The sequence below is a fragment of the Arabidopsis thaliana genome (genome assembly GCF_000001735.4).
Source record: "Arabidopsis thaliana chromosome 1 sequence".
Classification (NCBI taxonomy): domain Eukaryota; kingdom Viridiplantae; phylum Streptophyta; class Magnoliopsida; order Brassicales; family Brassicaceae; genus Arabidopsis; species Arabidopsis thaliana.
The window spans coordinates 1,807,873-1,832,808 of NC_003070.9; the positions used below are offsets into that span (position 1 = coordinate 1,807,873).

Below are 24,936 nucleotides of genomic sequence, written 5' to 3' on the forward strand. Positions count from 1 at the left end.
TACATAATGATGACATTTGGATTTTGTTTCAAATGTTTCTATAAAATTGTGTAAATTTGCGTTAAACCACGATTATACAAGTCAATATATATTCAGAACTAATTGTAACTCATTTATTAATTCAGATAAGAAATCAACACAAAATCCCAAGTTTGTCATTTTCGTGAGCAAACCAGACACAATACATTGACCGACCAGACCCTCCCACAGTTCTTAACCCTAAACCACCACAAGACTCTGGTTCAACCAAAACTCTTACACACACAGCTCATTACATACAAAAAACAATCAACGACACTTTGAATCAATCAAATGATATTCCCACCCCCAACAAACAAAAACATTAAACAAACAGACAATTCTGAGTTTCTGCCCGACCTTTCGGTGCTTGTGCTCTTCCATGACGGTTCGATCAGATTAAACGAATGCTCCTTGATGATTACAACTTTTTTTTTTCACAACGAAATGAATCAATCATTGTTGCTTTCAGAAAAAAAAGCCAAGAGATGACTAAGAATATACGAAGCAGAAGATTACACGTGATAATATATATTATGCTCTCTGTGTGTGTCTATATATATGCAAGATTCTCAGAATGTACCGGTTTAACACCCGGCTGCTTTCAAGAATTTATCGTAGGGGCTCGAAGGCGGTAACCGAAATGAATTTTGTGGAACTTCTTGTGAGAAGAATCCAAGCTGGCCTTGAGGTTGAACATCAGCCACAATTATTGCCTTCTCATCATCTTCACCAGCTTCTTCTGTCTGCAGCACAGGAGAATACAAAAAAAAATGAACACTGAACTGAACCAAGATTCAACGTTTATAGGATGACAATTAATGTCACAGAGAACAAACTCTCACCTCCTTGAGAAGATATTGTTCGTCCTTTTCATTGTCTTCTGAGGTTATAGCTTTGGTTGCTTGGGGTTTGAAACTTCGAAGCACAGACATCTTTTGCTGCTTACCCGTCACAAGAGCTTCACACTGGTTCATCATTTGGTCATAAGGTACAGGAATGGAGGAAACAGGGAGACTTGCAACTTGCCGAGCAGTTTCTGATACCTACACATCACCGATGAAAAAATCACATTAAAAAGGAGGAGACCAATAAAAACTATTATGAAATATTGAGTGTAACTATTACCGATTCTAACAACTCATTGACACTCAGAACATCTACTGGGTTAGTGTTTGTGGACAATGATGTTCTGTGGCCAGACTGACTCCCACTGGCCCCTGGGGATATTCCTTCAAATGCCGCTATGTCTGAAAGCTCAACCTGAAAGATCCACAAAATTGCAATAAGAGAATCATTCCTGAAGCAAATTTATCATGAAATCATTATACCTCTTCAAAAGCTGGAAGTTCTGTTTGATTAAGAGGAGAACTAGGTCCTGGTGTATCCGTGAATAATTGTCCACCAAGCGAATGTGCATCATCTAGGGAAAAATCTGACTGAATTTCCTTTCTCAAATTTAATTGCTCCTCCTAAGAGAATTACACATATAAAAATTCAAAACAAAAGTGTGAAATTATTGCATGAAATGGTTATAAGGTCAAGCACTCCCTCCGCAAAAAATAACAGAACTATCATGAATTACACATTATATAACTTTAAACTAGATAAGTACCTCAGATAATGTCTGCAATTTCGATGTAAAATGAGTTATCACGATTTCCTTCAGGCGTCTATCATCTGTGACAATCACTGAAGAATTGAGAGCAGCACTATCATCTTTGTCAGATCCATACGTTTCTTCCTGTGGAAATCCAGAACATACAGCACGCAGTCTGATATCTCCTTCCAGCACAAGATAAGGATCAACCTATTTAGGACATGAAGAATTGCACATATAGATTAAAAACAGCTGAGCAACCCAGAAACAAGAGATTTAGAAAACGGAAAACAAATGGATGCAATTATCAACCAAAGCTCACCATTTGGGCAGTTAAAGATTCTTTGATAATTGGAACTAGCTCCAGAATATTGGAAATCTTGGCACCGAAAATGAGCATATATGATGCAAAAGTGAAGATAGATCTTCTACGAGAGTGCTGCATACCTCCTTCAACATTATACCAGAAATCTACGTCAGAAATAAACTCAATAGAATGGGGAGTTCAGTACATATTAATCTTTTTGCATTTACAAGGAGAAGATGTCGTTCATCGGTATTCCACAACAAAAGGTACTTTTACTGAACATATAAGTTCTAGCCAATCTGTGACTGGTAGGTAGTGTTTCAAGTTTCAACAAAACAAATTAACTTCCGGAAGATCCTGTCCAATATGTAGATGCTAAAACTATAATTGAGTCAAAAAGGAACTAAAAGCTAAACTAGTGTTCCCTTTGATTAAATTCCTTGCATCCTGACTAGATGTTTGATTTATCACCATATTATCCTCTCTTAATAGGTGTACAATATGAACGCGAGAGACTGTATAATAACATCCACCACTAACAAAATTACATCGCAAATCAACAAAAATGGCATGGCATAATTTAATGAACAATATTCATCATAGTTAAATGCTAATTAATGAGATCCATTCATAAAATCTAGCGAAAGTAGGTAATTTTCTCGATGAACGGAAAAAGCATTAAGCCACTAACCACAGTCTTTCACTTACCATCTTGATTCAATGAGAGATTTCGAAGAGAGAATGCCAGCTGAAAACACTGCACCAGAGCCATGTGATTTGATCTCTGCCATTTGCAATCACAAAAACAGAGAAAATTTTACAAAATCAAAAGACCATCCCATCTAGATGGATTGCATAAAGTATTAAAGTTCTTAACCATAAAATTCAGTTTCAAAAACAAGGTGTTGTAAGTTCATTTTGATCTAAAAGAGTCAAGATGTCCGGGGCCAGATTTCCAGTGGAATTACCCACCCTGGCCAGAATGAAATAATACCAACATTCCATAAGCCTTTGGTATGGTGGAATATCTAGAACTCAATATACAATAAAGCTAGAGTAGAAGTATCGACTAACCTTTGCTAGTGAAAACAGTAAAGTGATTTGATATGTGCTGGCCATGGCCTCAAAATTTTCAGGGGTATTGTCGGTAGAAGTTGCTTGGATCCATAGGGATGAAAGAAGCATATTCACTTGGTGACTACTCAGTCGGAGTGAACATAACGACTGTAATAGCATGAACCCACACTATAGTTAGCTCCGTATTAAATACACTCAAATCGATAAGAAAGTGCCAACTAATATACTTCGTGTGTGTGTGTGGGGTGGTGGGGAGAGCGCAAAGAGATAGGTTTAGAAAAATAGTACCTTTATACCATCATCTAAATCCTTTAAGCTATCCAAGGACTGACAGCTAAGCTGTTGACTGGTCTGTCCTGATACACTTGGACGAGATATGTGGTTTACATCTTTACACAGTTCACTGTTTAAGGATTTCTCAACTTTTTCTTTCTCTTCCTCCTGGTTCCTTACTGTACAAATTCCATCAACTGACAATGACCCAGAAACAGCTTCTGAGGTTTCCTTATGTTGATCTGACCAAGGCAAACGAAGAGTTCCAAGAAGCACGACGGAAAAAATATTGTGTGCCTCGACTCTAGTCGTACAATCTGCATGGGACATCGCAAGGAGCAGTTGGTGAAACAAGGCATCCGGAAATACCTGGGACAGACCACAGTAACTCAGTTAGAACATAATAACTACTGCCATAGTCAAATACAAAACAAAAGTTGCAGTAAAAGAATTCATTTACTTTCTTGTGGTAAGAAACATTTGGGACCACCGATACTATATGTGCAGCTCGGAGAATGGCTGATGCTGTGGTCCTAGAAAGGACTACATTAGTGGAAATTGTCTCAAGAACCACTGCGAACATATCAAGAATGGGCCCTGCATCCCCAACCTTAAAAGCAAACAAAAAAATTGAACAAATTATGGCGTTTTGTATGAACACGCGGACAGGAGAGAAAACAACAATATGCACAAATTTCACTGGCAACTCCAAGGAGTTTCAAGAGTGAAGGTAGATCAAAACCACATGCTGAAAGAAGAAATAACATATTACATAAGATAAGAAGAAGCTGCTTGATTTCGAAACTGTTATGTGATATATGGGGTATTGAATTAGTCTTAGCACACTATAGATCATATAGGTTTCGACACTATAACAACATGTCCATAACTTTCAAATGGAATAACGCCGTAACTTCTATTTTGACAATATACTGCAAGAACCAGCTAACTAAGATACTTAATTGATACTGAAAGCTGAACATGGGACTCATAACCACTGGCTATCTACTAACGCCATAACTAGATAAGAACAGAATTCATAAGGACTTGGGAAATGATTCCTAATATACAAGCTACTGCTGTTTACCTAGCGTATTTCCTTTTACAATCTTATTTTTTCATACAAGCAAACTACATAATTTTAAGAACGAGTAAACTTGAAGCCATGTTCGACCATTGAAAAATTAATAATATCTGGTGTATTAGGACATATAAGACACAAGACAATACAAGTAACACTTGTGGCGAGGGTCAGATCAAAACCACAGAAACCTCTAAAGAACAGAAACCAGTCCAACTAACCTTATTTGAGAGCTCTGCTATGCAATTTTCTAATGCATGCTGGAGGTCCGAGTTCTGCTTTGTTTTATCAACAGACACATCTGATTCAGCTGCATTTTGCAGGCATTTTCGCAAGTGCTTAATCAAGTCAGCTATTACAGCAGTCATCGCGCCTGAAGCCTGCTGCTTTGCATGTAGTGCAAGGCATGTGGCTACATTGACCATGTTAATTTGAAGACCTTGTTGCTTTATTACATTCTTATGATCCAAGTGCTTGATCAAAGAAGATACCAACACATGACAATTTTCTCCTGCTTAAATACTTCTTTAGTCAGTTGCCTCATAGACAAGTTATAAATATACTGAAAATCAGGAAAGATCGCAAATAATATATATCATCTGACCTGATTCTTCCAGACGAGACTGCAGAAACAATAAAACAGAAGAGGCAACGCCCTTCTGAGGAGACCAGTAATCTCCACTGTCAAAAGCAGTCAGAAGCGGTTCCAAAACCCGACGAACAGTGGTAGTTTCCTTTGCTAATTTGGCTATATTGCAAAGGCAAACCATAGACCAGTATGAGGGGCTCTTCGAAATATCCCTGAATGGATTTAATCATTCAATGAATAAATTAAGCAACTTATAGATGATGCATTTCCAATGGTCGTAAAAACAAGTGAATAAATCTATAAGGAGAAGCCTTACATGTTTTCCAACTTATAGTCAGTCACCGGATTAGGTTTGAAAGAAACCTTTTTAGTCATGTTGGGAATCTTCGTATCTGAAATTTGATCAACTTCTTTGGTATCTTCTTGGCCCTTCTCCAAATCCATATAATTCTCCAGAATCACAGAAATAATCTAATTCAAGATGAAAAAGGGTTCACAACCTAACTACAGAACTTGTATATAAAAATCTTGTATGGATCAGCAGAAGTTGAAGTATCCGATGACTCACCATATCCAAGTCCATTGATAGTTGGGAATGCTCACCAATGAAAGATACCTGGTATTAACTATTGATTAGTAGCAAAAGTTCCAAGCAGAAACAGTTGTGGACTTTGCACCACATAAGACGAAGGTCGAAATAAAATAGGATTTCAACTAAAGAGAAACTAACAACAGAATTCCCTTTGAACTGAAATGGAACTAACTAGTAAAACTAAACAGGTTGACCATAAATTCTATACTAGCTGAATAAGGACTACCATGCTTAAAATGTTTTCTTGAACAAGAAAAAAAACTCATTAATAAAAGTGTCCGTTAACAGTTTGCAGGTCAAAATTATTAAGTTCAAGTAAATATAACCCATTCCACTAACATAGATAATTCAAAGCAGAAGTTCTGGCTATCTACAATAGGAAGAGCACATAACCCGTAACATGTTGCACATCTAAAGGGCATGCAATAGGATATGTTTCGTGTGAGGAATGTATACAGCTAAAGGGCATGTTTTCTGTCAGTCAAACAAAAGAGAAAGTAAATGGATAAAGCATTACCATGAATGCCAAAGCCTGCATTCCTGCTGACCGTAATTGGAGTGATCTTTCATCATCACCCATTTCTTGAGCAAGTTGACAAAGTTTAGGGATTAGACCTTCTAAGTTGAACATGTGCGAATTCACAGTCTGTATGTAAACAGATGTGTTACCATATGTAGTGGTAGCAGGAAAAGTAGCTTGCAAAACCATGTCTCAAAAAAATGCTAAAATGTACCTGTAAACTTATAAAGTCGACAAGAGTATTGCAACCCAAGATCTGAACTTCTTCCTCTTTTGTTTGCTCCAAAAGAGTTCTGACAATGCTTAGCAAACTACACGAAAAAAGAGGCCTACAAGAAAAATAGACAGTCTCAGTAAAACGTAAATAAGGAACCTGGAAAGAAACCTATAAAACATACAGGAATTCGAAAGTAAATGATCGAGCAACAAGAAAGAAAAAAGTAAGCATTATTTCTGAAGATCTAATTTAACAAAAGCGAAATATGATATACTGATTCTAAGTAACCAGTTGACTTACATCTGCTCCTTACATGATGAAAGCAGTTTCTTATAAATGCATAAGACGACTTTCACTGAACCAATATTTCCATTTCGCAATTCTTTGTAACATTTTTGCTCAAGGTACTCTGTAATCTGTCATAATGGAAAACTGAAACACATGAGAATAAAATTGAGAGAAGTATGCTAAGAAAATTGAAAAGGGAATAACAGAAAAAAAAATGCAACAACCTTTGGAATTCGTAAAGGATTCCTAGACGCATACTCACACAGCTTGCCGATTTTTCTATCATTAGGCTCAGCTTCCTGCCAAATCACAACATAGAAAAATGTTGAAACTTGTATCATTCCGTGTAGCAAACCTCATTTTAGTTTCATTGGGAATCCATTCCACTTACATTTCCCCACTTACAATTAGAGAGATCTTAACTAGTACACACAAAAAAAAATTGAAAATAAAGAAGTTCTCCAATCAAAGAGTGGGTAAGGAAAAAAGACCTGATTACGAGGGAAGATTTCAGCGAGCATTTTCTTGTAGCGTTTAACGGGATGCCTAGACCTTGCCCTCAAAGAAGGACAGAAGAAACAGAGGTTACCACAGGCGGGCAAAACCCGTCTGGACATAACCCCCATTTTCTTCTCCGCCTAATATCCCCCCCTGCAAATATCTCTATATCTTAAGACTAAATCTTTGAAAGCAACAATTCCTAATTGAAGACAACAACAACAGAGGAATCAAAGAAAACCTAGCAGCTGCGATTTGATTGGCACCCTAAATTCAATATCTAGTTACCAAGATCGCAATCCGGAGAACCCTGAAAACCCAGAACAAAAAAAGGGAAATTTAGAATTTTCGATCCCGGAAAGGAAATAAAGGAATCAAATTCAGAGAAATTACAAATCCAAATTGGAATTAACCAGGAAAAAAGAGAGAGATAGAGATTGAAGAAGGAGAGAATTTTACCAGGAAGATGGGGAAAAGCCAGAGAGGCAGCTTGGGGAGAAGAAGGCAAATCTAATCCCGCTTGCCCGCTCAGAGGTGGCATTGCTCTTCTCTCGTCTTTTTATCATTATTTTATTTAATCTCTCCATTTCATTATTAAAAAAGCTCTCTCTCTCTCTTCTTTCCGCCATTAATGTCGGAAAGTGTCAGTCCGAATTCCTCTTTAAATTACCAATATACCCTTCAAATATCTTGTAATGGATCCACTAGTGCTTATGTGATGCGGGCTATATACGGTCCGAATTTTTGAAGGTTGTTTTCTGCTGAATGGATCCATTGACTAGTCCTCTATGATTCTTGACAATTGTTCTTTTGATCTTTTCTTAATTTTTCTTGGTTTTTAATTCCCTTCAGAATTGGTTTGGTGGTTCATGACTAAACCGAAAATTATTATATTCGCTTTACACAATTTTTAGTTTGGTTAATAGTAATACAATTCAAATGTCTGATCCAACATAGAAATCAAGCTATCTCATCTCAAATGTCATACACTACTCACAAGACTTAAGAACCGGGAATGTAGAAAACCAAACGCCAAAAATCTGAAATATCAGAGAGAGCAGAATATGTGTCTCTAAAGCTTAAATCTTGTTTTGCTTGAGAATTAGGCATTAAGAGGAGAGGTCAAGGTAAACTAAAGCAGGGACTTTGATTATCTCATTTACACGCTTCTACTTGTTTCACATAAATGAGAATGTGGAACATTCTTCATTACGAGTTAAAGTCAGAGCGCCTACAGCAAAGTCAGCTCAACCAAAATAGACACTGCACAAACTAGTGACATAAGGAAGTTCTAAGCAAAATACCATATGCAGTCTCTCTCTACCGATAAGGAAAACCTTTCAGGTCGTAACGGCCAGCCAGTTTCTGAGCAACACCATCGTAGAGGAGTTTATCCATCATCTCAAACTTCTTGTGATGTGTTACCGCCGTCTCAGCTTGCTGTTTCGACAGCTTCTCTGCCTCCTCAAGCTGTTTCTGACAACAGAAGACAAGAAAACACATTCACACAATAGCACACAAGTCTTCATTAACACTATCACCGCCAATCAGATCCAATACCACAGGAAGAGACAACAAACAAACGAAAACAAAAAACAAAAAATATAAGCACCTTGAGCATGAACGAATTTTCAGCACTATGCTTACGAGCAAGCCGCTTGACTCTCCTGGCCTTGTCGAAATCAGGATCGTTAGGCTTAATCCAGCGAAAACGGACCGTTCTACCAGGCTTCTTCGGTTTATCAACAAACATATTAGGCTCAGCAGCACAAGCTCTCACAGGCCTTGGCATACCAGCAACCATGAAAGGTAACTGTGAGACAGTAGAGATAACAGCCTGTGTCATCTCTTCATTCTCCATCTCAACAAGAACACCCATAGGAAGCTCCTTTGGACCCAAGTAGTTAGGTATGAAGCTGACTTTCTTGACAGTCCCAAACTGATTGAAAGCAGATGAAATAACAGGAGCTGTGGCAAGAGGCGTGAGTTCGTCTACGTAGACAGTACGACGAACTCTCTCTAGGAACTTCTCATACGCTACTTCTTCCGGAGTCGCCATCACTAACCAAATTAAGAAGAGAAAACGATAAACGAATTTAAGTTCAAATAGAACAAACCCCAAATTGATTCAACAGAGTTACAATTTCCGTCTTAAATATATGCAACGAATTTTCTGGAAAAACAAAAAAGAAATCGGGGCGAAAATCTAGGGTTTCTCAGAGAAATGGGAATGAAGAGATAGTAGCGAAATCGATGGGGCATTGATGAATAGAAGGATAGAGATCAAAGAATTACCTGAACTGGAGAGAATTCGTGTTAAAGGCGTCGTCTCTGGAAGTAACTGTTAAACTCGTGTCAAAGGCGTCGTCTATGGGGGGAGACGAAATAAGGAAGAAGAAGTAAGTTAGGAGGATAAATGACGACTTTTATAGATTTATATATTTGTTATTGGATTCCATTATCAATGGCCCGTATAGCTCAGTGGTAGAGCGTCAGTCTTGTAAACTGAAGGTCCGTAGTTCGATCCTGCGTGTGGGCACTTTTTTATTTTTCAACCTTATGCAATTTTATTTTTTTCCTTTCCCTGTAAATTATAAAAAACATGTAGTTGAAATTAAATAAGATATTTTTTTTTTTGTAAGTATTAAATAAAGAGATTTAGTGAAAGCGATGCGACTCATTGTAATGTATCAATTTTGGATCTCTTTGTAGTTTTTATAAAACAAAATCTTTTTAGGATACTTTCATTGGCCATAAATCATAATAGTGGTTCACCACTTCATTAGAGTTTTTAGCTGTTTTTCTTTTAAGAATCAAATATTAAATCAAATTCTGATTTGATCAATAATAAACTGTTATTTAGCTAATGCAATTGTTTAAACTGATAAATGTTTGGAGCTAAACGTGCAACCAATATCCTCGAGGTGGGGAGTACCTGCCTACCATTTACTATCTAGTTTTTTAACAGCAAAATATGTCTTATTTAACTGGGATAAATGTTTGGAGCTAAACGTCACTAAAACTGTTCTTGATTAATTGTAACTGGGAATTAATTACGCTAACAATAATTTAAAACGAAACATATATTTTGCGTATACTAATGTTAATTCAAGAATGTAAATTCCAGGGTATTTGTCGCAGTTGTTTATACTAAATATTAATTCGCTCAGATTCAAGAATGTAATTATTTTACAAGAATTTTGTTATCTACCTTCAAAAGGATACACAAATCTATCAGATTATATATTATTTGAATGTTGACTCAACTTTCCCCCTAGTACTACTGTTTCTTAATTCTTACTTTTTTGTTTGGTGAAAACAAAGTATTAATTAAATTCCCACTATATATATAACAAATTTTAAGAAAATAATTAATTCCATAAACTCATAGAGTTGCATCCTTTTAAAACCCTCAACATGTCCATCTCTACCGATTAACAATATCAACCAAAGGCATATCTTTTTATCTCCTTCTTCCTTCCTATTTTTGGCTAATGAATGTCTCTTTGTTGCATCTCTTGTAACTTCCTCCTAGATTTTTGAATTCCTGCCCTTATCCAAGAAGCCAGGAAAGGGTAAAAGATTTTCTCGGCCTCGTGGAGCCCTCACCATTATCTTTTCTTCCTCCACACGCAACACTACAACTTTAAAAGAGATGGATCCGACAGAGCTAAAACGCGTGTTCCAAATGTTCGACAAGAACGGGGACGGGACGATCACGGGGAAAGAGCTGAGCGAGACACTACGAAGCCTAGGGATTTACATCCCGGACAAGGAGTTGACTCAAATGATCGAGAAGATCGACGTGAATGGTGATGGGTGCGTGGACATAGACGAGTTTGGTGAGCTATACAAGACGATAATGGACGAGGAAGACGAAGAAGAAGAGGACATGAAAGAAGCTTTCAATGTGTTTGATCAGAATGGAGATGGGTTTATAACGGTGGATGAATTGAAGGCGGTTTTGTCTTCCTTGGGGCTCAAACAAGGTAAGACCTTGGACGATTGTAAGAAGATGATAAAGAAAGTGGATGTTGATGGTGATGGTAGGGTTAACTACAAAGAGTTTAGACAAATGATGAAAGGCGGTGGTTTTAATTCTTTGTAGCTAATTAATATGGTTTTATTTTTTTCTGGCATTTTTGTGTTTTGGGATCCTTGATTTAATTAATTATATTGTCTTAGGAATGAAAGACACAAAAGAAAAATGATCCTAGTTTACTGCATTCTTGTTCTGTTTTCCTAGTGAATATTTTAGTTTGTGTTTTATAAATGCGTTTGATTTATAATGTAATGAGAATCCACCTGTGCCAATAATTGAGATCATTGGCAACTAGGCTAGCTAATTGTAACTGATGTAGCTCTATTAGGAGGAATCTCGTTTATAAATACTGAATCAATTAGACAAAATAAAGATGGTTGGCAATATCCGTTTGACAAAATTAGATTTTTGTATCCGAAAAAAATTGGATCTAATGTTGTATTTTTTTCCACGGATCTAATGTTGTATCCGCTTGACAATACCATAATCTAATTTTGTCAAGCGCATATTGCCAGGAATCTTCGCTTTATCTAATCACTTTTTATGTATGGATTTGGATCGAGATTTGTGTGTTGCTCCAATTTTCTGATTGTAAACTGTTTTTACTGGACCGCTAAAAATAATCCATAACCTATCCATAAAGTGGAAGGGATTTTACCTAATGTGAAATGTGTAACAAACAGTCTTCCTTCGTTCCTTGTAACTAAAAGAGGTGTGAACTCAACTAACGTTTATTCAGAAATAGTGAGGTCAAACATACATGAATAAGTAGTACGTATGCATTTGTTTATAAAAAAAGTACGAGTTATATGAATCAAAAGTGTTCAGTCCGAGTTTCAGTTCAACGGTTGCAGCCTAGTCCAGAGAATCAGGCACTCATAGTCTTGATCCTCCACACGACCACAAACACGAACAAACATCTATTTTTTCTTCCTTTTTTGTTTTTGTTGCTAAAAATGTAAGTTGGGGTCTGAAAATTTTGAAGAGATCTGAGAAACTTCACAAGTGGGAGTTACAAAAGTCTCGGAGTGACAGAGAGCAAATAAACGAGATAAGGTTAATGAGAAATATATAACTTGTGGAAAATTCAAAAACTTTGGTGTACGTTACGAAAATTCTCATATAGGCAAAGTTATTTAAGTTTCGTAATATACAAAAAAAAAAAAAAAAAAGTAGAAAAATATTTGAACCGCGTGTGTAATGTATCGACCACAGACTCTATGCCCTTGTGTATCATGTGAGAAGATAACATGGGTCCCGCCTGTAGTTTTTCCTATTCTTTTCTTTAATTTCGAAATTTTTGTAATTAATGTGAATGATACTTTTTTTTTTTGTCTTAGTATTATTGCCATCATCATACTAGAAAACATTGACTAACGAACTCTAAATCGAGTTAATCGTTGTCATATCAAATTAAGAAAGAAAAATAACAGGAAAATAAATAACAATTTTCTTACCCCATTTGCTTATTGACTCTCTTAAACAAACAAATCTTAAAAAGCAAGAGAAGAGGATATTTATTACAAACACATCTCTGCAACGAGCTCATCCAAGTTCTTGTAAGAGCTCCCACCTTCTTTAATGGCCTCCATAGCTTTCTCCCTCAGCTTCATCAACGTAACTCTCTCCGGCAAGTCCTCTCTCGCCGACTCAGCCAAAATCCTAGCGAGCTTGTCCGAGTCAGGAACCGAGTCTCTGTTCTCTCCAACTCGCACTGCGGCTCTTAGTTTATCAACGATGAGCGTCGTGTTAAAGAAATGGTCTGCTTGCATCGGCCACGCTAGCAACATAACTCCTCCGACCATTCCTTCCAGAACCGAACCCCAACCCAAATGAGTTAGGTAAGATCCAACGGCTCGATGCTCAAGAATCATAGTTTGTGGGGCCCATCCTCTTATCACGAGTCCTTTCTCCTTCACTCTCTCTTCAAATCCCGCCGGGATCACATCTTCCTCAACGGAGTTATCGCTGGAGTTCACCTTCTTAGCTGCGTCTCTCACCGCCCATATGAAACGCACACTGCTTTTCTCCAACGCCGCCGCTAAAGCAGCTGTTTGCTCCGCCGTGAGCCGGATCTGGCTTCCAAAACCGACGTATACGACGGAGTTATCCTCGGGGCACGAATCTAACCAAGCCGAGACTTTCGCCGGCGGGATTGAGCTTTGTCCGCCACGGTCAACGCCAGCTTTAAAGGGGAGCAACGGTCCGACGGTCCATATACGGTGGTGATTCAGGAAACGTGTTTTAACAGTTTCTACAAACTCAGGCTCGAGGTCGTAGAAACTGTTGATGACGAGCCCGTAGCTTTCCGTTGTGGCAGTCTCGAGATCGTTGAAGAAGCTTCTATCTTCTTGAGCCCACATGACGGAGATCGAATGAGCATTGATGGGTAAGAAACTAATGGACTTAATAGAGAAAGCATCAGCTACTTTGTTAATCCAAGGGCTGAGAAATGAGCTTCCTAGGATGGCGTCGGGGAGATCCGACGGTGGTTGACGGCTGAGAAAGTCAACGAGAGGGTCGTGGAGACGAGAGAGAGCATCAAACATGTGAACTATAGCTTCGAGAGGAAGTTGCTGGAGAGATTCGACACCGGAAGGTATACAAGGGTGAGAAGGAAAAGGAAGGATTAGGGTTTTGAAGTGTTCCGGGGAGTGAAGAGAACGGAGAGCATCGAGATAGGAAGAGTTTTTGGGTGTGACGAGGACAGTGACGGTGGCTCCACGGAGAAGAATCTGATGCGTGAGGTCAAGATGTGGAACCATGTGACCGGATTGTGGAAACGGTATCACCAGAACGTGCGGCTTCTTCGTTGTTGTTGTTGTCATGATTGATGTTTTTTTCTTTCTTTCTGGTTTTGGAGTGGAGAAAAATTGAAAAGTGGAACTCCTTTTATTTTTAGTTTTACTGCCGACAATGGAACTCTTATTTATAAAACAGATGCAGCATATATATCTCTATTAAAAAAAAGGACCAAAACCCCAAACAAATATAGACCAGTCGATAAAGCCATACCTACTTCGACGTAATTGCTACGTGGTGGTTTGGTTTGGTGCCTTATTAAAATAAGGTTGGACAGAGCCGGCCCATTCCCTAAACAAAAGAAGGTAGGTGGTGCTCTAGTTCAAAATTCAAAATAAAAACTAATTAGACAACAATTTGAGTATGTACGTCTCTGTAGATACTAGTCACTAGATATCCTCTAATTTTTCCGTTATAAACATTTTTTAAATAGATGTGATTTCATTATTTTTAATATATATTATACATTTTGGATGCGATTTGCTAAAGGAGGCCAAATGGAGAACATGCATGATTGAGGTAATGATGTTGTTAACTTAAGAGCAGTGTGTCGAAAGAACCAAATGAAGAGTGAGAGATATGTCATTATTGTGTAGCAACTCTTTTTCATAAAAAAATCAATACCGCAACATTATAACATGTGCTAAATTCGAAATGATGACGTCAGATTGATTAAAAACAAAATAAAACCTTCGTTACAAGAAGACGGCTTTACCCTTAGCCCTAGTGAAATCAAATGATAGGTTGGTTTAATTCGGGTTTATGATACCGGTTTAAATAACCCGGTTCTAATAAAACCAGATAGAGTATTCTTCTTCCGGGTCTCTCTCTTTCATTTGACATTTCGCTCGCTGGGTTCTTCACCGCTTTCAAGCTCTCCTCTGGGTCTTTCTTTGAATCGTGAAAGGTATCGTTTTTATATCTCTCTATACTTGTCTGATTCTTTCTCTGGATCTTTTTCCGTCTCAAAATTTGTTAAGGGAACTACATTGGCTTGTCGATTTGCTTAACACAAGCAGTTCTCATTTTAGAGTTAACGAAAGTAGCAATCGGTTTTCGATTTTGTAAACTTTAATCGCCAATTACAGTTACTGAAACTCTGTATTGAGAGAATTAGGGTTCGGTTTCAAATCAGCTGGGTTTTGTAATTTTGTTTCTCGTTTATCTGAAACCCGAGTTTTTGAGGCTCTATGTGTTGGGATTAGAGTCTTACGAGATTGTTATAATTAGGATTCGATTAATTTGTGGTGTAAATTCTGGTGGGAGATGTTTATGCAATCTCTAAACCCCTTTTTTCTGCAGTTATGTCTTATAATCAGTTTCTGCTTACTGCATTTTGATCTCTAGTAAACCATTTTTTCTCACTATTTTGTATCGAAATCAATGAGGGAACCACCAAATAATCCCCATCTATTGATTGAATGATTCTTCTTGTTTAGTTTAGATTCGTCACAAGAAACAAAATCTTGATAATTGGTCTAGGTTTCTGATCACTGGTTAGCCAAACTGTAGTCTGGTTTTAGTTTGTCACTCTGCTAAAAAAATTGGGATGAATTTGTGATGCTAGGAAATGGGAAGAGAGAAGAGCCCTGGTTTGAAGATCCTCTGGGTATGGACTATCGGCACTGCTGCTAGTATGATTCTCTTTCTGACATTCACTGAATTTCGTCATGAGATCATATGTATGTGTTAATACTGACTAGTCTTCTACTGGTTTGCAGTATTGGTGACAAGTGTTGTCCGCACAAGAATGCAGGATATGCAAACAATGATGAACCAGAACCAGGAACAAGCACCAAAAGAAAACCAGAACGGAAGTGCAGGTGATTCTTCCGTCTTAATGGATGAAACAGTTTTGCCTGAGTCGGATCGAGAGATTGCAGAAAAGCTTTAAAGAAAGAAGAGCCTGGTTCTAGTGTTGTCTTCCTTTTCTTCTCTTCCTTTTTCAGCTCTCCATGAAGGTGATGAAACATGTTTTAATGGTTTTGGTAATAGTTTCCGAATATGAGTAGATGATGCTAGTCTCTAGATGTGTCTAGGAAAATAAAACTTGAAAAGTGAATTGCTCAGGAAGCTTGATGAGGAGTGTCTAGCAGTTTTTTCGTGTGTGAATATTTTCCCTTGCAAGGATGATATATGATAAAGTTGCTAAGCGAAATTTTCTTTTCTCTTCTTATGTTCTATGCTAATCAAGGCTACCAAAAGGCATCAACTTTATTTAGTTCGGTCTGTGTTACATATGACTTATAATCATTTTTTGGTGGTAAACAAACTTTTTTAATTTGGTGGTAAACAAACTTTACAATACTGAGACATGAATTTTAGGTCAAAAACTGAGTGAGAGAATAGATATTTAAGAGTGCTTTGTTCTTATCCACTATATATTCAAAGTTCGAAATTCCATGATCAATGTAGAAATGTTGAATTCAATTGAACCTGTAAAGCTGTATCACTACATTTTTTTTTTTTTTTTGGTAGGCGTATCACTACAATTATGGAACAAATGAAAATCAGATACAAGAATTTTTGCTGGAATGGTAATAAATCAGAAATTCAAAATATAGTCTACCTGGAATTTCCATAAACTTGGATATTCCACGTTTCAGTTCAAACATATCTTCAAGGATTGACTTGTTTATTATGTGACTTCAAAGGATTAAAAACCATTTGAGCCTTTATTATATAAAAACCTACTCCATAGTCCATACTTCGTTCATTTTTATACTCTCTTATCATTTTCATTTTTCGAACGGAAAATCGATCTTGTTCGAATGGCATCATCCACCGGCGAGAAAGGTCTCATCGTGAGCTTCGGCGAGATGCTCATTGACTTCGTCCCTACCGTATCCGGCGTCTCCCTCTCCGAATCCCCCGGATTTCTCAAAGCTCCCGGCGGTGCTCCGGCCAACGTCGCCATCGCTGTTTCACGTCTTGGAGGTCGTGCCGCCTTCGTTGGGAAGCTGGGAGACGATGATTTCGGTCATATGCTCGCCGGAATCTTGAGAAAGAACGGTGTCGACGATCAGGGGATCAATTTCGACGAAGGGGCGAGAACTGCACTCGCTTTTGTCACTTTGCGTTCTGACGGAGAACGAGAGTTTATGTTTTACCGGAATCCCAGCGCCGATATGCTTCTCCGGCCAGATGAACTGAATCTTGAACTTATCAGATCCGTACGTAAAATCTTTCTCTTTGTTTTCAAGATTGTTACTCGTTCTATCTTTTTATTTATTACATTTTTCTCTTACAAGGTTTTTTAATTTCTAAAACACGCAATTTTATAAATTTCCTTCGGTAATAATATGCCATGTGTAATTTTAACCCTAATTTTACTCTTATAATTTGAAACGTAAATCAAAGAAAGGTGATAATTAAATCAATACAAGGCGTTAATTAATAAAATTTTGTAAATTGCAAACCAATCTTTCCTTTTACGGTTAACAAATGAATATTAAAAAAAAGATGTTGAAGGTTATGAAGCTATGACTTTATTTGAATAAAAATACGATTTGATATAAATTTTATTTGTTTGTGCAGGCGAAAGTGTTCCACTATGGATCAATAAGTTTGATAACAGAGCCATGTAGATCAGCTCACATGAAGGCAATGGAAGTGGCGAAAGAAGCTGGAGCTCTTCTTTCCTACGATCCAAACCTCAGGGAACCTCTTTGGCCATCACCTGAAGAAGCTAGGACACAGATCATGAGTATCTGGGACAAGGCTGACATCATTAAGGTCAGTGACGTGGAGCTTGAATTCTTGACCGAAAACAAAACCATGGATGATAAGACAGCAATGTCTCTATGGCATCCCAACCTTAAGCTCTTGCTTGTTACTCTCGGCGAAAAGGGATGTACTTATTTCACAAAGGTAAACATCTTTTTCGATTACTTGTTAATAAAGAAACTACTTTTGCAAGTCTTGATTGGGACAAAAACACTTGTGTAGAAATTCCATGGATCGGTAGAAACATTCCATGTGGACGCCGTGGATACTACCGGAGCTGGAGATTCGTTTGTTGGTGCACTTCTACAACAGATTGTTGATGACCAGTCCGTACTCGAGGTGGGTACTCAACTGAATGAATCTTCCTTAGTTGATCAAAATGCGATTTACTGATGATATCTTTTTTTCTTTAGGATGAAGCGAGGTTGAGAAAAGTGCTGAGATTTGCAAACGCTTGTGGAGCCATCACAACAACTAAAAAAGGAGCCATTCCAGCTCTTCCTACAGACATTGAAGCTCTCAGTTTTCTTAAAGACCAAAAGAAACGTCAAACCAATCTTAAATTCTCAAAATGGTGTTGTACGGCTTCTCCTTGTTAATTTTGATTTTGTGTGAGTTTAGATCCAAGCTGATAAGTCTTATTTGAAATAAAAGATCCCACAGTTTTTTTTTTAAATCAGATTTAAGAGACCTAAGTTTATGCGAAAGTGGAATTGAACCAATGCCGAATGTAAAAGTCAAAGAACTGTTATTTCATATTTGCTGCTCCACCAAATTTTCCTTTTTGTTAGTCATAGATATATAGACGAATCCATCTAATCCATTATATCAAAAATTTGTTGGTGTATTCATAGATATATAGACGAATCCATATAATTTGAATTAAATTTAAGAGTGTTGTGTTCATCAACTATCCAAATGTTTTAATTGCCATGATCAACCATATAGGAATGTTTCATAACCATATAGAAACGTTGAATTCATTGAACCTTTTAAAATTTCTTGTTTCAAAAGGTAGTCCATACATTAATTATTAAGAATTTTATCAACTACAATTATGGAAAAAATGATATTCAGATAGAATTTTTTTTTGCTCAAATGTTAATATATCTGAAATCAGGATATAGTATAACTGGAATTTCTAAATAAACTTATATATTCCACTTTTCAAACCTTCAAGGATTTAATTATTTATGATTTGTCATTTTTCTTTATAAAAAGCCATTAATGTGAAGAAATATGACCTCAAAACAAGATTTAAACCCTGTCTTCACTCTCCTAGAGCCTTATATAAACTACTCAAAACTTCGTTCACTCTTCATTCTCTCTATCGTTTTCATTCTTCGATCTCTGGAACACAAAATCGATCTTGTTCAAATGACGTCATCCAACGGCGATAATAAAGGTCTCGTCGTTAGCTTCGGCGAGATGCTCATTGACTTCGTGCCCACGGAATCCGGCGTCTCCCTCTCTGAATCCTCTGGATTTCTCAAAGCTCCTGGTGGTGCTCCAGCAAACGTCGCTATCGCTGTTTCCCGTCTCGGAGGTCGCGCCGCCTTCGTCGGAAAACTCGGGGACGATGAGTTTGGCCATATGCTTGCCGGAATCTTGAGAAAGAACGATGTCGACGATCAGGGGATCAATTTCGATAAAGGAGCAAGAACCGCACTCGCTTTTGTGACTCTGCGTTCTGACGGAGAACGAGAGTTTATGTTTTACCGGAATCCCAGCGCCGATATGCTTCTCCGGCCAGATGAACTCAACCTCGAACTAATCAGATCCGTACGTAAAATCTTTATGATCTCTGTTTTCAAGATTTCAAGATTTTACTTGTTTTGGAGATTTGATGAATATTTTTCTTTATTTGGCAGGCGAAAGTGTTTCACTATGGATCAATAAGTTTGATTACAGAGCCATGTAGATCAGCTCACATGAAGGCGATGGAGGTGGCGAAAGAAGCTGGAGCTCTTCTTTCCTACGATCCAAACCTCAGGGAACCTCTGTGGCCATCCCCTGAAGAAGCTAGGAAACAGATCATGAGTATCTGGGACAAGGCTGACATTATTAAGGTCAGTGACGTCGAGCTTGAGTTCTTGACAGGAAACAAAACGATTGATGATGAGACAGCTATGTCTCTGTGGCATCCTAATTTGAAGCTCTTGCTTGTTACACTTGGCGAAAATGGATGTCGTTACTACACTAAGGTAATGTACAACAAACATTCATGTGGATTCATCATCATCATGATGATCTTGGTGTGTGATTTTGATTGATGTTCTCTTGACTCTTGTGTAGGATTTCCATGGATCTGTTGAAACTTTCCATGTTGACGCTGTGGATACTACTGGAGCTGGTGATTCTTTTGTTGGCGCGCTTCTAAACCAGATTGTTGATGATCAATCTGTACTCGAGGTTAACTCCCATTGATATTGTGTGTCTATTCAATCAACTGAATATTGTTGATGATATTTACTGATTTTTCTCGTTTCTTAGGAGGAAGAGAGATTGAGAAAAGTGCTGAGATTTGCAAACGCTTGTGGAGCAATCACGACGACTAAAAAGGGAGCCATTCCAGCTCTTCCTACAGATTGTGAAGCTCTCAGTTTTCTTAAGATACAAGTAGAATAGTAAAACTTCTCTTCGAGTCCAGAATTCTCCTTGTCTATTGTAATAATCTGTTCTGGATTCTTCCTGATGATTCTGATCATTTGTAATGTTTTTTTTTTTTGGTTCTCTCTCTGTCTTTTCTTTTTCTTCTTCATTGTATTGAATAAAACAGACTTGTGACTTCTGAGCTTTTCTTGCTAATAGAAAACAAAGAGTTTTTCGTAGTTGTTTGGAACCGTAAATTGCATTGAGGATTGTTTCTCAAGGCTTTGAAAACAGAGTAATAATCAGGAACAAACAAAAAAAAACCAAGAAAGAACAGAGAGAACACATTTAGTATCAAGTTTGTAGCATCAAAGCATTAAGCATAGACCATGTTCAAGAGGTATGAACAAAACTCAAACACAGACATTTGTTATAAGCTCTCAACATATCTTACACAACTTAAGACAAAACTAAAATGTATATGACATTAACTCCACACATGCAGATAGGTTTCTTGTTTGTTCTTTTACATTGAAGAATGTCTACACATAGATTACATATAGCTTTTTAGCCAAGATCAGGGACAATGAAGTGTTCCTCATCATCATCATCATATCTGGTCTCAAACCTCGGCTTCTTGTGTGAAACATTTGACTTCATAGGTTTGTATGAATGAACATGACCTAAATGCGAAACAGAAAGCTCAGGAACTTCAGCTGCAGGAAGAGCCTTGTCATTAATCTGATCACCGAAGAATCCCATGTCTGAAAACCAATCCAACTCCCCTGCCCCAAGATCAAGCTGTCCTTTCTGCTCAATTTAAACCAAGAAGTCAATAAAAGCTTCTTGCAAAGAAAGTGATCTAACATTGAATCTCAATTCTCATCACTACCTTGTCGGTGGATTCAATATCAGAGAAGTGAAAGAAATCGTCAACAGCCCAGGGAAGTGGAGTAGCAGAAGAAGGTTGTTGTTGCTGCTGGCTTGTGGATTTAGCAGGAATCTGATTAGCCTTCTGTTGGTTGTTGGAAGGCTCAGGTTGATTCTTCTCAATTTCTTTACTACATATAGTTGAGGTCAGAGCTACTTTGATCCCAGTGGCTAAGAACCTCTGGTGATTAGCAGATCGAGAATTAGCCACGTGGATGGATTCATCGCAGTCCCTGCAAAGCAGAGCTCTATCCTCTACACAGAAAATGAAAGCTGCCTTCTCCTACAAGTCATAAGAACATAATGAGCAAACCCTAGTCTTAAACAACAAGGCATACATACAACAGTTGCTACAAGATCTATAAAATCACAACTTTGCAACAGAGCAGATTCAAACTAACGAATCCATAAAATATTTGACAAGATCTAATGAGATCTGTAGAGAAACTTACTTGGCAGATATCGCAACGAGGGAATTTGGTGGAGAGGGAATTAAGATGAAGACGTTGGTGCTTGCTAGCGAGTTTGTTAGCGGCGTGAATCTCGATGTCGCATTGAGGACAGAGAGCAGCTTCGTCGGCGCAACAAATCACCGTCGCCGGAGCTTTCTCACACACATCACACTGTATCTTCATCACCGGATACAAGAAACCAAAATATCTAGGTTTCTCAAGAAGGAAACAGAATGCTTAAAATGAAGGGTTTATTGCTAGTCTGGCTTCTCTTAGAATAGCTTAGCAGAAGCGTAGGTTCAGAGAAAGAGCTTAGAGAAGATGAAAGAACAAAGAGGGAGAGAGTGTTTTGTGGGGAACAAGTAGGTGGGATGAGCAATTGGTTGTGAGTGAAAGAGAGAAGATAAGGATTTGATGAATCTTGCTTGTTGCTTTGTTTTCATTATTCTGCGTATCAAAAGGAAACACTCTGCTTCTTACAGCAAGGTCTTGCGGGTCCCACTCTTTTTCTGTGGCTCTCCTTCTTCCTCTCGTCATCTCTCCTACCTTTAGATATTTTTATTATATTCACACTTTGCTATTTTATATTCTTGTTATTTTCTCACGTAGTAGAGATTTGTGTTTTGTTTACTAATCTAGTCAAAACACATTAATTTTGACTAATAAACTAACTTCAATAATTCCACCACCACTAGACTTTTACGCTCCTTTTATATGATATGCTCGAATTTCAAGTCTCGTGAACTTTTACGATTTCAAGAAAGATTTGTATACAAAAATGGGCTTCATCTAGAAAGAAAGAGTTGGGTAATGGTATTACTCAAATCAGAGAATATTACACGACTACACGTAATCTTGAAAATGACATGTGAATTGATTCCTTGGAATGACGACATGTTATGTTAATATGTACCATTCGATCAGATTTTTCTTCTTCTTTCACTTTTTCGTTTTCTCAATCATAAAAACGATTAATGCAATCATTAAAAATATACTGGCATGTTAACTAACAAAGAAATGAATGCTTAGCCCGTTCGAGAAAAAGAATGATCCTAAAAGACACCAATACAAAATTAGGCATGGTTGGTCACAAGAATTGTTGTTGGATATCACATATCCATCCATATTAGTAAAAACCAATCTATACATCTGTGGTTTTTTTAAAGAATTGACAAGTTTTTGTTTCTGTTTTTTGGTAATGAAATCGAACAAATTCAAAGAATTGTGAAGTTAATAACTCCCAAAACACTTACTGCTTCTGTACATGTTCATCCTTCTGGATGTCCCCATGAGAAGTATTGTTCATGTTGGCCGTATCTTGATTAAGCAGATTAGAGAATCCATTTCCAATCGATTTCCACCAGCTCGACCGCTCTGAGGTAGTTTGATCCCACTGGTCATTACTGGTGCTTGAGGACAGTTCGATAGATGTGGCTGACTCGGTCTGCAGCTCAGAGAATCTCACAGCTCCTAGTAGCTTTTCTGGAAGCTCTGCTTCGGTCTGACTCTCAATGAGGAACGCAAGATCAACTGTCAATGTAGTAACGTAGCCAAATGCGAGATGAACAATGGCACTAGCGACCATTGAAGAACCAATATCGACATCAATCTCCACAAAGTTTTCCCCTGAAACATATTTGCAAGAGAGTGCACGTCCAATCACACAGATCGCTTGCTCTCCAACAGCTTTTCTAACAATCCAAGGGCCTTTGACAATGTTTGCAATCAGTTTAAGCCTCGATTTCTTGAACCCATCATCTCCTTTCAAAAACCGATCCATCAGGGAGCCTTCAAGGATAGGCTCTGTGGTAACAAAGTAAGCCACAGCACTGTAATTGTCTTTGTGAGGAAGCTGGAGATTGAATGCCCAGACAAAAGGCTTAGTTCCATCTTTTTGAAACTCCTCATCGATAACTTTCCTGATTCGGCTGCTTGGATAACTCAGGATCTCAGAAAGCTTTTTAGGACCTTTAATCCAATCAAAACCCAGAGGCTTTAGAAGGAAATCACCAGCAGGTATCTTAACTTTGTCAGAGAAATACTTTGGTCCTCTAACCATAAATGTGTCAGGAGATGGCGTCGTCCAACCATTTTTGCAGTTGTCGTCTGGCTTAAGACATGGAACAGCTCCCTCTAATTTCACTCTCTTAATCCATTCTGGCTCAGTTTCCTCACCAACAGAGCCAGCCATATCTTGCGAAAACCTGCAACACAGAGCTTAAATCCTTGAGTAAAACTGAGTGTGGAAAACAATCTCATGGATTCTACTTAGTGAATATAGCAAACAAGAATATGCCATCAAGAAGACCAAAACATGTGATCAGAAAACAGAACCATGTATGTCTGAGGCTCTATCTATTCCTCATCTAATTTCCCATAGGATTCATACTATGCCACAAGAACTTTTTAAAAGAAAAGAGTGAAACAAAAATTGCTCAAAGAAACAAAAACTAGGAGCTGGTAACTCCGGTTCAAGTCATAGCTACACCGGAAACTAGAATAAAGTTAGTAAATTGACTCAAATTCTGAGTAATGACATCAAAATTCAGCATACACGATTCTGAGATTTTCTACAAACCTAAGCCCTAGATTATCTGAAATAACATGCATACCATTCAATAGACAAAGCACAGAGACAGAGCCCAGATAATTGAATTTTACATTCATCTACAACACATAAGAAGAAACGGAAAAAAAAACGTTTTTTTTTATCAACAGAGCAATCAAAACCCAGAAACGATTAACAAGTTTCAGAGGTTCAAGAGGAATCAGCTACAATAATAAAAAGGAAAAAATCAAAGTTGAGAGATACAAATAACAAAAGACTAATTCAATCGCAGGACAAGGAGCAAACAATAAACCTTTTGCAGCCGAAGAAGAGAAGAATTGTCCAAAAACCCTAATTCAAAAACGAAGACTTGTCAAGGGAAAAGAAACAAAGAAGATAATCCGATTTTGCTAATCTTCTTTTGTTGTTTGGATTTAGCGTTGAAACGGATGCTGCGAACAGATCCTAAATTCTTCCGTGGCGTAACGCTTTAGTTCATATCTAATTAATTAAACTTCCAACTGGAAATAAGGTCCAAGTCCAACTAGTAATTATTATTAATAGAATTCAAAATAAAAATAATATTATTAGTTTGGATTTAACAAAAATTTATGATTATTATGACAAAAAAAATATATGATTATTTACTATGAATATTATAAAATAAAACTATATACCATATGATTTTTTCCCTAATCAAGTATGAGATTATATAATTCAAACTATAAGATTTTTTTCCCTTAATTTTTACACCTAATCAAGTAAAAAGGAAAAAAATTAGAAA

General features: G+C 37.5%; 10 protein-coding genes, 1 long non-coding RNA gene and 1 other non-coding gene across 17 annotated transcripts; 7 read left to right on the forward strand and 5 right to left on the reverse strand.

Moving 5' to 3' along the window:
- Positions 1-87: 87 nt before the first annotated feature.
- Positions 88-7,696, reverse strand: AT1G05960 (ARM repeat superfamily protein). 4 transcript variants are annotated; one of them, NM_001160836.1, is made up of 22 exons: positions 7,520-7,593; positions 7,302-7,370; positions 7,054-7,213; positions 6,787-6,861; positions 6,575-6,690; positions 6,456-6,518; positions 6,272-6,386; positions 6,055-6,183; positions 5,514-5,561; positions 5,262-5,416; positions 4,961-5,157; positions 4,578-4,867; positions 3,736-3,885; positions 3,291-3,644; positions 3,000-3,149; positions 2,634-2,709; positions 1,941-2,068; positions 1,634-1,828; positions 1,350-1,490; positions 1,147-1,281; positions 864-1,064; positions 101-764 (listed from the first exon to the last, which is right to left on the reverse strand). In NM_001160836.1, exons 3-22 carry the CDS (start codon positions 7,186-7,188, stop codon positions 606-608), a joined length of 3,012 nt encoding a protein of 1,003 aa, NP_001154308.1. In that variant the 5' UTR covers positions 7,189-7,213; positions 7,302-7,370; positions 7,520-7,593; the 3' UTR covers positions 101-605. The 4 variants fall into 4 exon arrangements, with proteins under 4 accessions (NP_563755.1, NP_001322542.1, NP_001322541.1 ...); NM_100477.4 differs by lacking the exon at positions 6,456-6,518 and having other exon boundaries at positions 88-764; positions 7,520-7,696; NM_001331609.1 differs by lacking the exons at positions 6,456-6,518; positions 7,520-7,593 and adding an exon at positions 7,454-7,479 and having other exon boundaries at positions 92-764.
- A 256-nt stretch (positions 7,697-7,952) lies between these two features.
- AT1G05970 (RNA-binding (RRM/RBD/RNP motifs) family protein) lies at positions 7,953-9,464 on the reverse strand. 2 transcript variants are annotated; one of them, NM_001035901.2, is made up of 3 exons: positions 9,356-9,464; positions 8,673-9,121; positions 7,953-8,536 (listed from the first exon to the last, which is right to left on the reverse strand). In NM_001035901.2, the coding sequence occupies exons 2-3, from the start codon at positions 9,117-9,119 to the stop codon at positions 8,381-8,383; spliced, it is 603 nt and encodes a 200-aa protein (NP_001030978.1). In that variant the 5' UTR covers positions 9,120-9,121; positions 9,356-9,464; the 3' UTR covers positions 7,953-8,380. The 2 variants fall into 2 exon arrangements, with proteins under 2 accessions (NP_001030978.1, NP_172088.2); NM_100478.3 differs by having other exon boundaries at positions 8,190-8,530; positions 9,356-9,426.
- Positions 9,465-9,527: 63 nt separating this feature from the next.
- Positions 9,528-9,599, forward strand: AT1G05980. The gene has a single exon. It is a non-coding gene; the product is annotated as a tRNA-Thr (tRNA).
- Positions 9,600-10,519: 920 nt separating this feature from the next.
- AT1G05990 (EF hand calcium-binding protein family) lies at positions 10,520-11,312 on the forward strand. Its single transcript, NM_100479.3, has one exon. The coding sequence runs from the start codon at positions 10,716-10,718 to the stop codon at positions 11,166-11,168; it is 453 nt and encodes a 150-aa protein (NP_172089.1). The 5' UTR covers positions 10,520-10,715; the 3' UTR covers positions 11,169-11,312.
- Positions 11,313-12,381: 1,069 nt separating this feature from the next.
- AT1G06002 lies at positions 12,382-14,015 on the forward strand. Its single transcript, NR_139002.1, has one exon. It is a non-coding gene; the product is annotated as an other RNA (long non-coding RNA).
- On the reverse strand, positions 12,436-14,022 carry AT1G06000 (UDP-Glycosyltransferase superfamily protein). The gene has a single exon (NM_100480.3). It carries the CDS (start codon positions 13,928-13,930, stop codon positions 12,623-12,625), a length of 1,308 nt encoding a protein of 435 aa, NP_563756.1. The 5' UTR covers positions 13,931-14,022; the 3' UTR covers positions 12,436-12,622.
- A 688-nt stretch (positions 14,023-14,710) lies between these two features.
- On the forward strand, positions 14,711-16,364 carry AT1G06010 (basic leucine zipper/W2 domain protein). The gene is made up of 3 exons (NM_100481.4): positions 14,711-14,811; positions 15,472-15,538; positions 15,626-16,364. Exons 2-3 carry the CDS (start codon positions 15,475-15,477, stop codon positions 15,796-15,798), a joined length of 237 nt encoding a protein of 78 aa, NP_172091.1. The 5' UTR covers positions 14,711-14,811; positions 15,472-15,474; the 3' UTR covers positions 15,799-16,364.
- Positions 16,365-16,377: 13 nt separating this feature from the next.
- AT1G06020 (pfkB-like carbohydrate kinase family protein) lies at positions 16,378-18,291 on the forward strand. The gene is made up of 4 exons (NM_100482.2): positions 16,378-17,077; positions 17,442-17,774; positions 17,853-17,969; positions 18,044-18,291. Exons 1-4 carry the CDS (start codon positions 16,676-16,678, stop codon positions 18,227-18,229), a joined length of 1,038 nt encoding a protein of 345 aa, NP_172092.1. The 5' UTR covers positions 16,378-16,675; the 3' UTR covers positions 18,230-18,291.
- Positions 18,292-18,930: 639 nt separating this feature from the next.
- On the forward strand, positions 18,931-20,407 carry AT1G06030 (pfkB-like carbohydrate kinase family protein). The gene is made up of 4 exons (NM_100483.3): positions 18,931-19,412; positions 19,502-19,834; positions 19,926-20,042; positions 20,124-20,407. The coding sequence occupies exons 1-4, from the start codon at positions 19,008-19,010 to the stop codon at positions 20,256-20,258; spliced, it is 990 nt and encodes a 329-aa protein (NP_172093.1). The 5' UTR covers positions 18,931-19,007; the 3' UTR covers positions 20,259-20,407.
- A 60-nt stretch (positions 20,408-20,467) lies between these two features.
- Positions 20,468-22,111, reverse strand: STO (B-box zinc finger family protein). Of its 2 annotated transcripts, NM_100484.4 has the most exons (3): positions 21,605-22,111; positions 21,115-21,435; positions 20,468-21,032 (listed from the first exon to the last, which is right to left on the reverse strand). In NM_100484.4, the coding sequence occupies exons 1-3, from the start codon at positions 21,785-21,787 to the stop codon at positions 20,790-20,792; spliced, it is 747 nt and encodes a 248-aa protein (NP_172094.1). In that variant the 5' UTR covers positions 21,788-22,111; the 3' UTR covers positions 20,468-20,789. The 2 variants fall into 2 exon arrangements, with proteins under 2 accessions (NP_172094.1, NP_849598.1); NM_179267.2 differs by having other exon boundaries at positions 20,541-21,435; positions 21,605-22,018.
- AT1G06045 (uncharacterized protein) lies at positions 21,650-21,993 on the forward strand (the record flags this gene model as incomplete). Its single annotated transcript, NM_001331610.1, has 2 exons — positions 21,650-21,816; positions 21,894-21,993. The coding sequence occupies 2 exons, from the start codon at positions 21,650-21,652 to the stop codon at positions 21,991-21,993; spliced, it is 267 nt and encodes an 88-aa protein (NP_001322739.1).
- Positions 22,112-22,598: 487 nt separating the features above from the next.
- AT1G06050 (ENHANCED DISEASE RESISTANCE-like protein (DUF1336)) lies at positions 22,599-24,683 on the reverse strand. The gene is made up of 2 exons (NM_100485.3): positions 24,466-24,683; positions 22,599-23,808 (listed from the first exon to the last, which is right to left on the reverse strand). Exon 2 carries the CDS (start codon positions 23,793-23,795, stop codon positions 22,854-22,856), a length of 942 nt encoding a protein of 313 aa, NP_563757.1. The 5' UTR covers positions 23,796-23,808; positions 24,466-24,683; the 3' UTR covers positions 22,599-22,853.
- Positions 24,684-24,936: the final 253 nt, after the last annotated feature.

Bases quoted from the DNA above. Each gene is read 5' to 3' on its own strand.
- AT1G05960 (NM_001160836.1), bottom strand. From the start codon at position 7,188: ATGGGGGTTATGTCCAGACGGGTTTTGCCCGCCTGTGGTAACCTCTGT. The intron at 5,562-6,054 runs GTAATGCTTTAT...AGTTAATACCAG, and splicing joins TGCAGGCTTTGGCATTCATG to GTATCTTTCATTGGTGAGCA. The intron at 765-863 runs GTGAGAGTTTGT...CCTGTGCTGCAG, and splicing joins AACAATATCTTCTCAAGGAG to ACAGAAGAAGCTGGTGAAGA.
- AT1G05970 (NM_001035901.2), bottom strand. From the start codon at position 9,119: ATGGCGACTCCGGAAGAAGTAGCGTATGAGAAGTTCCTAGAGAGAGTT. The intron at 8,537-8,672 runs GTGCTTATATTT...TTCTGTTGTCAG, and splicing joins AAAATTCGTTCATGCTCAAG to AAACAGCTTGAGGAGGCAGA.
- AT1G05990 (NM_100479.3), top strand. From the start codon at position 10,716: ATGGATCCGACAGAGCTAAAACGCGTGTTCCAAATGTTCGACAAGAAC.
- AT1G06000 (NM_100480.3), bottom strand. From the start codon at position 13,930: ATGACAACAACAACAACGAAGAAGCCGCACGTTCTGGTGATACCGTTT.
- AT1G06010 (NM_100481.4), top strand. From the start codon at position 15,475: ATGGGAAGAGAGAAGAGCCCTGGTTTGAAGATCCTCTGGGTATGGACT. The intron at 15,539-15,625 runs GTATGATTCTCT...ACTGGTTTGCAG, and splicing joins GACTATCGGCACTGCTGCTA to TATTGGTGACAAGTGTTGTC.
- AT1G06020 (NM_100482.2), top strand. From the start codon at position 16,676: ATGGCATCATCCACCGGCGAGAAAGGTCTCATCGTGAGCTTCGGCGAG. The intron at 17,078-17,441 runs GTACGTAAAATC...TTGTTTGTGCAG, and splicing joins ATCTTGAACTTATCAGATCC to GCGAAAGTGTTCCACTATGG. The intron at 17,775-17,852 runs GTAAACATCTTT...ACACTTGTGTAG, and splicing joins GATGTACTTATTTCACAAAG to AAATTCCATGGATCGGTAGA.
- AT1G06030 (NM_100483.3), top strand. From the start codon at position 19,008: ATGACGTCATCCAACGGCGATAATAAAGGTCTCGTCGTTAGCTTCGGC. The intron at 19,413-19,501 runs GTACGTAAAATC...TTTATTTGGCAG, and splicing joins ACCTCGAACTAATCAGATCC to GCGAAAGTGTTTCACTATGG. The intron at 20,043-20,123 runs GTTAACTCCCAT...CTCGTTTCTTAG, and splicing joins ATGATCAATCTGTACTCGAG to GAGGAAGAGAGATTGAGAAA.
- STO (NM_100484.4), bottom strand. From the start codon at position 21,787: ATGAAGATACAGTGTGATGTGTGTGAGAAAGCTCCGGCGACGGTGATT. The intron at 21,436-21,604 runs GTAAGTTTCTCT...TATGACTTGTAG, and splicing joins CTCGTTGCGATATCTGCCAA to GAGAAGGCAGCTTTCATTTT. The intron at 21,033-21,114 runs GTAGTGATGAGA...TAAATTGAGCAG, and splicing joins ATATTGAATCCACCGACAAG to AAAGGACAGCTTGATCTTGG.
- AT1G06050 (NM_100485.3), bottom strand. From the start codon at position 23,795: ATGGCTGGCTCTGTTGGTGAGGAAACTGAGCCAGAATGGATTAAGAGA.